This window comes from Caretta caretta, chromosome 8 (assembly GCF_965140235.1).
Source record: "Caretta caretta isolate rCarCar2 chromosome 8, rCarCar1.hap1, whole genome shotgun sequence".
Taxonomy (NCBI): domain Eukaryota; kingdom Metazoa; phylum Chordata; order Testudines; family Cheloniidae; genus Caretta; species Caretta caretta.
In genome coordinates this window covers 236,174-248,718 of record NC_134213.1, presented here as the reverse complement: position 1 = coordinate 248,718, position 12,545 = coordinate 236,174, and the positions used below count along the sequence as shown (strand labels likewise).

General features: G+C 46.4%; 1 protein-coding gene across 1 annotated transcript in view; it reads left to right on the top strand.

The window, feature by feature from the left end:
* Positions 1-12,545, top strand: part of KDM3B (lysine demethylase 3B) — a 130,517-nt gene that overhangs the window by 78,140 nt on the left and 39,832 nt on the right. Inside the window, exons 10-13 of the mRNA XM_075131180.1 lie at positions 375-589; positions 5,718-5,870; positions 10,931-11,038; positions 11,639-11,766. Of these exons, the coding sequence (XP_074987281.1) occupies positions 375-589; positions 5,718-5,870; positions 10,931-11,038; positions 11,639-11,766 (604 nt within the window). The remainder of the gene's footprint in view (positions 1-374; positions 590-5,717; positions 5,871-10,930; positions 11,039-11,638; positions 11,767-12,545) is intronic.

Genomic DNA, 12,545 nt, shown 5'->3' with positions numbered 1-12,545 from the left:
AACAGTGCACAGGACTTTAGATACTGTCACCTACCAGACCAGATAAATCCAGATGACTTTTATCACTGTGATCCCTTGACACTTTTCAGTACTGTTATTTCCCAAACCTGAATCATTTTCCTTACGTAGAGCTCCCCATCACCACTTGCTTGTAAGGGATGGATCCATTTCCTAATAGCTGTCTACTGCCATTGCCTTCACATAACCTGCTGTGCCTTTCTGGGTATAGATATGAATTGCACTGGTTGAAGAGTATAGGTGTAGAAGAAAACTTTCTTCTCCTTTCTGGGTGCATGTTGTGACTTGGATGGCTGCAGAAGGTAGATAGCAACCATTGTGCTTCTTGTTGACTAGCTTATACTGTTTTGTTTCAGACTGATATTTACTCGGAAAGGTATCCTACGAGTGGAGGGATTCTTAAATCCCCAGCAGAGTGACCCTGATGCCATGAGCCTGTGGATTCCGTCATCTTCCCCTGCAGAGGGTATTGACCTGGAGACCTCTAAATATATCCTGGCCAATGTTGGGGACCAGTTCTGCCAACTTGTTATGTCTGAGAAGGAGGCAATGATGATGGTGGAGCCACACCGTAAGCTGTTGGTTTTACTCCTTTTAGTAATGTCTGTACAGTGGAATGGGACTGAAGCAGGGCTGTCAAGCGATTAAACATAATAGAATACCATTTATTTAAATATTTTGGGATGTTTTCTACATTTTCAAATCTATTGATTTCAATTACAACACACAATACAAAGTGTACAGTGCTCACTTCATATTTATTTTTGATATGTATTTGGACTGTAAAAAAACAAAAAAATAGTATTTTTCAATTAATCTAATATAAGTCCTGTAGGGCAATCTCTTTATCATGAAAGTTGAACTTACAAATGTAGAATTATGTACAAAAAGCTGCATTCAAAAATAAAATAATGCAAAACTTTAGAGCCTGTAAGTCCCCTCAGTCCTACTTCTTGTTTGGCCAATCGCTCAGACAAACAGGTTTGTTTACATTTGAAGGAGATAATGCTGCCTGCTTCTTGTTTACATTGTCACCTGAAAGTGAGAACAGGCATTCTCATGGCACTGTTGTAACCGGCGTTGCAAAATATTTATGTGCCAGAAGTGCTAAAGATTCCTGTGTCCCTTCATGTGTCAACCACCATTCCAGGGGACGTGTTCTGCTGTGACAGGTTCTGCTCGATAACAGTCCAAAGCAGTGCAGACTGACGCATGTTCATTTTCATTATCTGAGTCAGATGCCACCAGCAGAAAGTTCATTTTCTTTTTTGGTGGTTCGGGTTCTGTAACTTCTGCATTGGAGTGTTGCTCTTTCAAGACTTCTGAAAGTATGTGCCACACCTTGTCCTTCCCAGATTTTGGAAGGCACTTCAGATTCTTAAACCTTGGGTCAAGTGCTGAGCTATCTTTAGAAATCTCACATTGGTATCTTCTTTACATTTTGTGAAATCTGCTGTGAAAGTGTTCTTAAAACAAATGTGCTGGGTCATCATCCAAGACTGCTGTAACATGAAATATATGGCAGACTTCAGGTAAAGCAGCAGGAGGCATACAATTTCCCCCCCAAGGAGTTCAATCACAAATTTAATTAATGCATTATTTTTTTAACAAGCGTCATCAGCATGGAAGCATGTCCTCTGGAATGGTGACCAAAGCATGAAGGACCGTAAGAATGTTTAGCATATCTGGCACATAAATACTTTGCAATGCCGGCTACAAAACTGCATGCAAATGCCTGTTCTCACTTTCTGGTGACACTGTAAATAAGAAAAAGGCAGCATTATCTCCTGGAAATGTAAACAAACTTGTTTGTCTTAGCGATTGGCTGAAAACGAAGTAGGACTGAGTGGTCTTTTAGGCTCTGAAGTTTTACATTGTTTTGTTTTTGAGTGCAGTTATGTAAAAAAACCAACCAAACAAAAAAACCCCCTACAGTGGTAAGTTGCACTTTCACGACAGAGATTGCACTACAGTAATTGTATAGGGTGAATTGAAAAATTCTATTTCTTTTGTTTATCATTTCTCCAGTGCAAATTTGTAATAAATAATATATATTGTATTCTATGTTGTAATTGAAATCAAAGTGTATGTGAAAATGTAGAAAATCATCAAAAATATTTATTAAATTCCAATTGGTATTCTATTTAACAGTGCAATGAAAACTGTGGTTAATCACAATTTTTTTAATGGTGATTAATTTTTTTTAGTTAATCACATGAGTTAACTGCAATTAATCGACAGCCCTAGACTGAAGGAATACATTTTGATCCTTGTAACACTTCTGCTTTCCTTTTTCCAAAGAGGAGGTTGTGTTTCTTCCTCTAGAGTGTGTGAGAAACTGAGACCATCTTCAGAGAGTTTCCTCTTCCGTCAGAACAGTTTGTCCTGTGAAAGAACAAATAAGTTGCCAGAAACTGTTAATTCCATATTAAATAAGGAAATGCAAAAATTATTTCCCTTCAGCAACTGACTGACCCAAGACCCTGAGAAAATGAAATGAATGTAATCTACTGTTCACATAGGCAGCTCTACTTTGGGATGGAGTAAGACTTTTTGGGCCACTGATCATGGATGCATATGCTATTTATTGCAATTTCTTAATGGCAGAACTTATTGAATCCACTGCTGACTGCCTGTACGACCAAAATTCACTCCTTTGCACCACACTAACCATAGTACAGCCCTCATCTCACCATCTTGCCTCTGAAATGCTCCAAGAAAAAGCTGAGCTTTAGTGTGTTGGGAGGCTAATGGTTCTGGGATGTCTGTGTGTTTGTTTGCCAAATTGCACATCTCTAGTTGTAAACTTTCAACTGCATGTGCTCAGAATACATTTGTCAAACCTTCATCAAAACCAATTAATTTCAAGCATAGCAAAATCGCAAAGTTCCTAATAAGCTCTGTTCAGGGGTTCAGCATCCAAATGTTAAGATGCTTTGATTCAACCCTGCCAGAATGTACTTAAACACTTTTTCCTCTGCATTAAGAAAGAAAGTGTAACTTTCCTTAACTCAGATGGTTCAAAATTTTCTTCACACTTACAAAATCAACTTTACATTTTGGCAGAAACCATGAACAGAAAGCCTTCCTGTTGAAAAAAATTTCTTTAAGAAATTGCATATGTGAAAAACGGGAAACAATATTTTTGTAATTAAATATATTTTCTGTTTAAGAGTTAGTAAGAACCAGTGGGTTTTCTCTGACTTTGCAACTCTTTTACATAATTTTTCAGCATGGATGTTGTGAATGTTATCTAGATTTAAATTGTTCCAATTTTGAAAAAGGCAAACTAAATTCTTTGACAAACCTACCAACATTTACAAACTGTAATCCTACAGATTTTAGTTTATATTTACATGAATTCAGATAAATGCTCATGAATTTTGATACATATTAGCAGTTTCACACCCATGCCCGCCTTATATGCCTATTGTATGTGCTCCCCAGATACAGTTAATTCTTTAGTCACCCATCCACTGGTTCCGTATGCACGCACACCCCCAGACCTGCTAATTTTATGGCTTTTCCACATAGACACCTCTAGTTTGTGGGGAAATCTCTGCCAATTGGCTGCCTTTCCCCTACCACAGGGTCCTAGTGCCCCCCATCTCCACTGCCAGGGCAGACTGACTGAGCCTGCCCTTCCCCCTCAGACCCTTCCCTTTTCCGGCAGGACCCTCCACCAGCACAGGGGGCCCCCTGCCCTCAGTCACCACTCCTGCCCCATGCTGGGCAAGGAGGCAGCCCCATCCCTCACCCCCAGTGAGGCTACAGTCAGGGGTAACAGCAGGGGAGGAGGTGCACGCAGCACCCACAACGGGGGAGGCGAGGAAGATTCCTGGACCTGAGAGGGTTCCTAGGAGTACATTCAGTGACAGTGGTGGGGGTGAGTGTGCTGCTGGGGGAGCAGGAAAAGGGGGCTCCTCCCTCAGAGCTCGCTGCTGCTGGCAGGGAAAGGGCTGGGGGGGAGTCCTCTCCGGCCCCTGTCCCGGAGCAGTCTGCCTGTACCCCAAACTCATCCCCAGCCCTGCCTCACCCCAGAGCCCACACTCCCAGCCAGATCTTTCACCACCCCACCACACCCTCAATCCTCTGCCCGAGCCCCCTCCAACACCACAAACCCCTCATCTCCAGTCCCAGCCAGGGCCCTCATCCCCTTGCACCGCAACCCTCTGCCCCAGCCCTGAGTGTCTCTAACCCCTCAGCCCCACCACAGTGCCCTCACCCCCCACATTCCTCCTCTCACCCTGAGCCCCTCCGACACCCCCAGCCCCAGACAAAGCCCTCACTCCCTACACCCCTACTCTTGCCCTGAGCCCCTTCCATACCCCAAACCCCTCATCTGCAGCCTCACCCCACAGCCCTCACCCCTGCACCCCCTCCCATCCCCAGACTCCCTCCCAGAGCCTTGGGCAGGTGGGGGGCAGAGTTGGGGCGGGTTCTGGGCACCACCAGAATTTCTACAAACCTGTCACCCCTCCTGGTGAAGTACTCGTTCTGTTAATACCTAATAGACTCTCAGATCAACTCCCCACCTTTCTCTGGATCTTCCTGCCTCTGCTTTCACTAGCAACAATGAAGAGAGTGAAAATACTGCTGCCTCTTGTCTCATTAGAGAAATTGTTGCCTAACCAGTGAGGTCCCAGTCAGTGGGTAAGGTTCCTGGAGTGCTCCTCTACCCCCCCCCCCTTGAAAATCCAACAACAACAATCCAAGCCTGAAACAAATGTGTTGCTGTCTGGTGGCTCCCCTCCTCTCCTCCACCCCCCAAGTCTCTGCCCTCATGCATTGCCTTTGATATGCTGCCCAGTCCCCTCACATACCTCTGCTCTAGTGTGAAGGCCTGTATCCTCCCATCCTGCTATCTTTAGGGGGTGCCCCGTTGTGCAGCCCCCATCCAAGAAGAACTCCAGGATCTTCAGGGGAAGGGACATGCCTCTTCCCACACCCAACAGGGCCTGGCTTGGCTGACAGACTGAGCTATGCTAGATCCAGCTCTGCCAGTGCAAGGAGAAGATCCGTTCCTTGGTGATATAGGTGTTTAACCCATTACATGCGTATATGCAGAGGATGGCCATAGCGGAAAGGGGAAAAGTAGCCAATTGGAGGGAATATTCCCTACAGATCTGTCAGTCTGAAAACCCAGGAAGCTGGTAGGTCTATGATAAATTACTAAAATCATATGCTTGTCATCTATAGAGGTCTTTAAAACTTTATTTACAGATAGTAATTAATATAAGGTTTTCTAGTTTCACAGAAGTTTCTGTAAGTTCTCTTATACCTTTTGCTGAAACTCTGTGTGGATCACACAAAATACCCCTGTGCTTCTTACAGCTCTTGGAGGCTTGTTTTTTTCCCCTTTTCCAATGGTAGAAATAAGTGTCACAAGATCAGTACTGCAGATGTCAAACTGTTCTCTCCCAAACTCCCCTCAGGAAGTCTCGTCTCAATGAATGGTTCTATCTGCGGTGCTTCTAAGATATTTCCAAATTCACTTGGGAGAAATGGAATTAAAGCACTGTATTTGAAGCTTTTCCTGCCCGCAGGTCTCTTTCAGTACTCCCAAATAGCTTTTGCATATAGACATACTCCGGTGAAGACTGTCCTGTGCTTGAAGATAGCAAGTGGGGTTACGCACTGGGCTGTACAATCCGTTATCCAAGCGTTCATTCCTGAAATGTTCCTCCTTTTCTTTGTAGAGAAAGTAGCCTGGAAGCGAGCTGTCCGTGGTGTGAGGGAGATGTGCGATGTATGTGAGACAACCCTCTTCAATATTCATTGGGTTTGTCGCAAATGTGGTTTTGGAGTCTGTCTGGACTGTTATCGACTGAGGAAGAACCGTCCACGTAGCGGTGAGTACCAGATTTGTCCACACCCCTTTAACTGGCTAGTTTCCAGGTAAAAAACTCCTGAGAGCTAGCTGGAGTTTTTAAGGGTGAGTTAGGGAGTACTGACGTGAGAGGTTGGAGGGGTTTGACAGAGTGGGGGAGGTTTTTTCTGTTCTGTTCTGCCCTGTACTCCCCTGTTGTCACCCTGTCTTCACTGTTCAAGTGCTTGCTCATGTTGATTCCAAGTAGGTGTGCATGCACTGCGTTCACAGTCGTTGGAAGGTTTTTCCCCTAGTGGTACCTGTTGGGTCGGGTGTGGAGACTCCTGGAATCGAGCCTTCATGGCGGTGTATATAGGTCCTTGCCAACCTACCGCCTCTTCAGTTCCTTACTGCCAGTGACAGTCGGAGCTGCGTGTCTCTCTTGCCTTGGCAAGCATTTTCCCTAGTGATCTGACTTTTGATTATCCTGTAGTTAAGTAGTAGTTAGTTAAGTAGAAGTGGGGGGCTTCCCCCCCTTGGGCTCCAGGAGCATGCTTCAATCCCAAGGGTTTAAGCCATGCGACACCTGCCACAAGCCAATGCCAACAGGGGACCCCACGACTCCTGCCCTAAGTGTCTTGGGGAGGCACATCAGATCAGATCACTGCAAGATGTGCAAAGGGTTCCACGCAAGAACAAGAAGGAAAGGTACTTCAGGCTCTAAGAACTCCTTACGGAGGCAGCTCTCTGTCCCCAGTCGGCTCTGGGCCAGCAGGAGGCTGCACTGAGCACCTCCATGTGGAGCGCTCCGGCCTCCGTTAAGGAAACAGCACCGAGGAAGGACTCTAGGCATAGAGCCCCTCAGCACTGTCACTGCCCGATGCTGAAGCCCGCGGAGGCAACACAGCACCACTTGGGCTCACTGGTGCCACATAAGCGGCACAAGAAGACCGATAGAGGGCGCTCGCCCACGGTGACAGCAGCTGGGTCTGACAGCACCACCGTGCAGGGGCATCTGGTGCCGGTCTCTCAGGAGCCAGCACTGTTGACTTTGGGCCTGCAAAGGGGTCCGGCGAGTCCGATGCTTCAGGTTTCTCCTGCTAGAGTGCACCATGTGGAGGAGCTGGAGCTCCCTTTCACGCCGAACACATTTGAGGCGGCAGGAGGCTTGATTGCCATGATGGCTCCACAGTCCTCCAGCACTGCAAGGCGCAGCGATGATGAGGCACCGCTTGCCTTCTCTGCTTGGCACCACCATGGTCTCCGCACTCAGGTTCCTCATCGTTGGACTGGGAGGTGGATTCCTACGATGCTAGGCGCAGTCAGCACCGATCGGCGCGGCGGCACCACAGGCAGCGGGTGGGGATGGTGGTGTGCAGGTGCAATGGCACCATGGCTGCGCACTGGCTTTTCTGGACCCCGTGGTCATACCACCAGACCCAGGGCACTTTACTCCAGGGACTCTCAGTCTGTAATTTCAGAAGGACGCGCCCCTATACCACCTCTGCACTGTCCCTCACCTCAAGGCAACGAGTCCTCTCTTTTCATGGGGCAGAGCCCCGTCCAGGTCCTGGCTCCACCATGGGCACCAAGGCCACTGTCGGTGCTGAACGGCATGGCACTGAGCAGGATGCATCCAGAGGGACAAGAGGGCCTGGTACCATCTAGGACTTAGTCATCATCCTCGCCAGATGAGATGGTGGCGGGTCTTCGTCCTCTGGGCTGTCCCCCAGTGATAATAGAGCGCAGCAGGAACTGTTGCACAGGGTCACCCATAACATGGGGCTACAGGCCGAGGAGGTGGTCGAGTCTGAGGTCCCCATGGTGGACACGCTAACCCCTGAGGAGCCATCAAGAGTGGCACTGCCACGCGTTAAAACGATCCAAGCCACTACGAATACTTTGTGGCAGACTCTTGCCCCATTCCTCTCACAGCTGAGGGGGTGGAGAGGAAGTGATGCTGATGCCCCGTTCGCACCATTCTTGACCGCCGCATTGGAGCAACAGCTGATGGCACCGACAACACCGGCCTTGGTGCGCGAAGTGTACTTGGAGGTCGGGGTAGAGGAGCGAGTGTGCACCCCAAAACCCCCTTCCCTCGGGGCCTACCCCGGTGGTCCAGTCCTCAGCCTCATCCCCGGACAAGGTGGTGGCGGGGCCCTTGAGTGCCAGCCTGCCAGAGGACTTCAGAGAGCACCAGGCCCTGCTTCGATGGATGGCTGAGAAGTGATGGGCCTGGAGGTACAGGAGATGGCCGAACAGGCAGACACCCTGTTCAGCGTGCTCTTGGCATCTACTCCTGCCCATGTTGCAGGTGCATGATGGGAGTCTTAAAAATAGCCAAGGCCCTCTGGCAAACCCCATCATCCATGCCTCCCAGCCAAGGGATTCGAATATTTGTAAACCCACCTGCCTCCAGGCTCACTGTTCCTCTCTGCGGCCAAAGAGAAGGACAAACGGGCACACTAGTTCAACCCCCAAAAATAGAGGCCAACAGACTGGACCTTTTTGGGAGGAAAATTTATTCCACAGCCAGCCTTGAGTTCCGGGTGGCAAACTACAAGGCTTTTTTGGGCAGATACAACTTGGGACTCCCTCCATAAGTTCAAGGAGTCCTTGGCCCAGGAGTTTGGTACCCTGGTGGAGGAGGGTACTGCAGCAGTGAGGTGCTGACTTGCTGGCTAGGGTGGTTGCATCGGTGGCGGTCATGAGGTGCCGCTCCTGGCTTCCAACTGCTGACCTGTTGCGGGAAATGCCGGTCTCAAGTCAAGATCTTCCATTTGATGAGAATGGTCTCTTTGCACAGCAGACTGATGCAAGGCTGCATGGCCTAAAGGAACTCTGGCCACCCTTTGCTCTGTGGGTCTGCATATGCCACAATCAGCGAGGAAGCTGTTCCGGCTGCTGCCAAGGCTTTTTGGTTGCCTGGACAGGGGTCTGCAAGGAGAAGGGATAGAGACACGAGCTTTAGTCATCATCACCCTTCCTCCTCCCACTCACCCATGCACCCCAGCCTGGCAAAGCATCCTGGGGGCCAGAAGCACTCATTTTGAAGGTGTTCTTGAGGTGCGTCCCATTCAACTCCACAGATCCACCTTGTTCTTTCATCAGTGTCTTTGTCCCTACCATTCGGTCTGGTTGTAGGTCACCTCAGATCACTGGGTGCTAGAGACAGTATCCCAGGGTTACACCTTGCAATTATCGGCTGCCATTCCCTCCCATCCCACCCCCTTCCTTGTCCCTCTTCAGTGACCCTTCTCACAAGCAGCTTCTCATTCAAGAGGTCGGGAGCTTCCTGCATCTGGGGGCGATGGAGGGAGTCCCTCGGGACATGAAAGGAAAAGGGTTCTACTCCTACTTCTTAATCCCAAAAGCAAAAGATGTCCTCAGACACTTTCTGGACCTGCGACGCCTCAACAAGTCTCTCAAGAAGCTGAAGTTTTGCATGGTCTCCCTGGCCTCCATCATCCCCTCCCTGGATCCAGGAGACTGGTATGCCGCCCTTGACTTGAAGGATATATTTCAAAGTCAGACTTTTCCTTTGTTTCATAGTGAGTGGACACCATTTCCAATTCATGGCGCTGCCCTTTACCCTTTCATCACCCCCAACGGTGTTCATAAAATATATAGCACCAGTGGCTGCTTACCTGAGGTGTTGAGGGGTCCAGGTCTTCCTGTATCTCGATGATTGGATCATCAAGGGCAGGTCTCAGGAACAAGTGCAGAGGAGCCTCAAACTTTGCCACCGCACTGTTTACCCCTTTCTCCAGATCATTTATGAATAAGTTGAATAGGATTGGTCCTAGGACTGACCCTTGGGGAACGCCACTAGTTACCCCTCTCCATTCTGAAAATTTACCATTTATTCCTTCCCTTTGTTCCCTGTCTTTTAACCGGTTCTCAATCCATGAAAGGATCTTCCTTCTTATCCCATGACAACTTAATTTACATAAGAGCCTTTGGTGAGGGACCTTGTCAAAGTACCCCGTGTCCACTGGATCCCCACATGTATGTTTGACCCCCTCAAAGAACTCTAATAGATTAGTAAGACATGATCTCCCTTTGCAGAAACCATGTTGACTTTTGTGCAACAATTTATGCTTCTCTGCGTGTCTGATAATTTTGTTCTTTACTATTGTTTCAACTAATTTGCCCAGTACTGACGTTAGACTTACCAGTCTGTAATTGCCAGGTTCACCTCTAGAGCCCTTCTTAAATATTGGCGTTACATTAGCTATTTTCCAGTCACTGGGTACAGTAGCTGATTTAAAGGACAGGTTACAAACCATAGTTAATAATTCTGCAATTTTCACATTTGAGTTCTTTCAGAACTCTTGGGTGAATGCCATCTGGTCCCGGTGACTTGTTACTGTTAAGTTTCTCAATTAATTCCAAAACCTCCTCTAGTTGCACTTCAATCTGTGACAATTCCTCAGATTTGTCACCTACAAATGACGGCTCAGGTTTGGGAATCTCCCGAACATCCTCAGCCATGAAGACTGAAGCAAAGAATTCATTTAGTTTCTCTGCAATGACTTTATCGTCTTTAAGTGCTCCTTTTGTAACTCGATCGTCCAGGGGCCCCACTTGTTGTTTAGCAGGCTTCCTGCTTCTGATGTAATTAAAAAATATTTTGTTGTTTTTGGTTTTTATTACCTTTTGAGTTTTTGGCTAGCTGTCCTTCAAACTCCTTTTTGGCTTTTTTTATTACATTTTTACATTTAATTTAATTAAATACATTTAATATTCAGGTCTTGTGTTACAGCAGCACAGCTACGGAGCTGTGGCAATGCTCTTGTAGTGCTGTAGTGCAGATGCTTTCTATAGTTACGGAAGCGGGTTTTCTATCACTGTGGTAGCTAGGTTGATGGAAACATTCTTTTGTCAACCTAGGTGCGCCTACACCACGGGTTAGGTTAGCATAGCTATGACAAATGCACCCCCTGAGCAGTGTCGTTATGTCTATCTAAATTTTAAGTGTAAATCAGGCCTAACTTGAGCTAACTGTTGCAGTGAAGAAATACGTACAGAAACAACCTGCTGCACTGTAAAGCCTGAGTGACTTTTGCAAGGTAGTAAATGATCTGGTTCTGTCCATTTCAGAGACAGAGGAGATTGGTGATGAGGAGGTTTTCTCATGGTTGAAGTGTGCAAAGGGGCAGTCCCATGAACCGGAGAATCTTATGCCAACACAGATCATCCCTGGAACAGGTAATACTTGAACTCCTTCCTTCTGGTTTCTAGATATCTTCTTCCCTATTTTGGGAAGCAGGAGAGGAGGCAGTGTGATAGTTTTGTTTTCTAGTTGTCTCCTTATTTGGGAAGGATCAGGGAGGAGGTAATATGGGGGAGGGGGAAGACATTCTCTTGGAGGAAGGTGTGGAGAAAAAGACGAAAATAGTGCAGATGAGAATGAGTTGCTAGTACAAAGTGATAAAACATATCCAGTGTGCTACTCCTAAGATTTGCAGATACAAAGCACATGACTCTTGTTTTAATTTTCAGAAGTCTTTTCAAAAGATATGAACCAAATGTAGTTTAATTTATGGGGAAGGTACTAGTGCTCTTGTCCTCTGAAGGAAAATATAAGTATTCAGTGTTATAATGGCATTTCTGACTGGATTTTGAAAGCCAGTCCTATGTGAGCATAGTTATGCAGCACTCTCTGGTTAACATATGTATCTTGATCATGAAGCCTTAAAATTAAGGATTCTTGTGACTAGGCGGAAAAATTGGTCCTGAAGTTCAGTCAAGGCCTCACTTCATAGTTTTTATGAGCATATGTACGAAAACTTGTAACTTTCTTTCTAGCTCTTTACAATATAGGAGACATGGTACATGCAGCCAGAGGCAAATGGGGAATTAAAGCCAACTGTCCATGTATTAACCGGCAGAACAAATCTGTGTTGAGACCTGCTGTCACAAATGGGATGTCACAGGTACGTGAGCTGGGAATCCATGGATAGAATTCCTGTGCTTGACCTTTGTGGACACTGGATATTGCATTCATAGATTTTAAGGCCAAAAGGGAGGGGCCATTAGAACATTTAGTCTGACCTCTGTATAACATGGCACTTAGAATCTCAGCATTTTCTGCTGGATGCCTTGACTCAGTCAGGATTATCACTGAGCATTGCTACTTCTGGCACCCAGAAACCTGTTGAGGTGGGGAGCATGTTATACACAATCTTCGCTAGCTGGATGTCTGTGCTAGGCTTGTTTTTTATTTTGTAGAAATTTTTGTAAAAGACTTATGGTATCTCTGCCAAAACCTTGAAGGAAAGGTACATTGGGGAATATGCCAGCAATGCATTTACTTTATTTCTTATGGCTTTCTGAAATATTATGCTGATTTGACATATGTATAGATTTTGTTCTTTGATAAAATTAGCAGGATGATTATGATGTTGGGGGGCGTCAAACATCCACATATAAGCAATAAAATAGCACAGCTGGGTAAAGTTTTGAGAAACAGTCCTTGACACTTGAAATGGTTGACTGCTTCTTGGAATAGATCTAGAACACACAAGAAGACGCTATTCTCTACTTAATTATAAGTAACACAAATGAGTTAATTCAAGAAGGAGTAGTAGCTTGAGCCACTAATTGATAGTGACCACATTATAATTAGGTAGGTTCAGCATCCTACAAGAAGAAAGGGTATCAAAAAGTGACACTACATTTTAAGAAGGGAGATTTCAATAAAATGAGAAAGTTA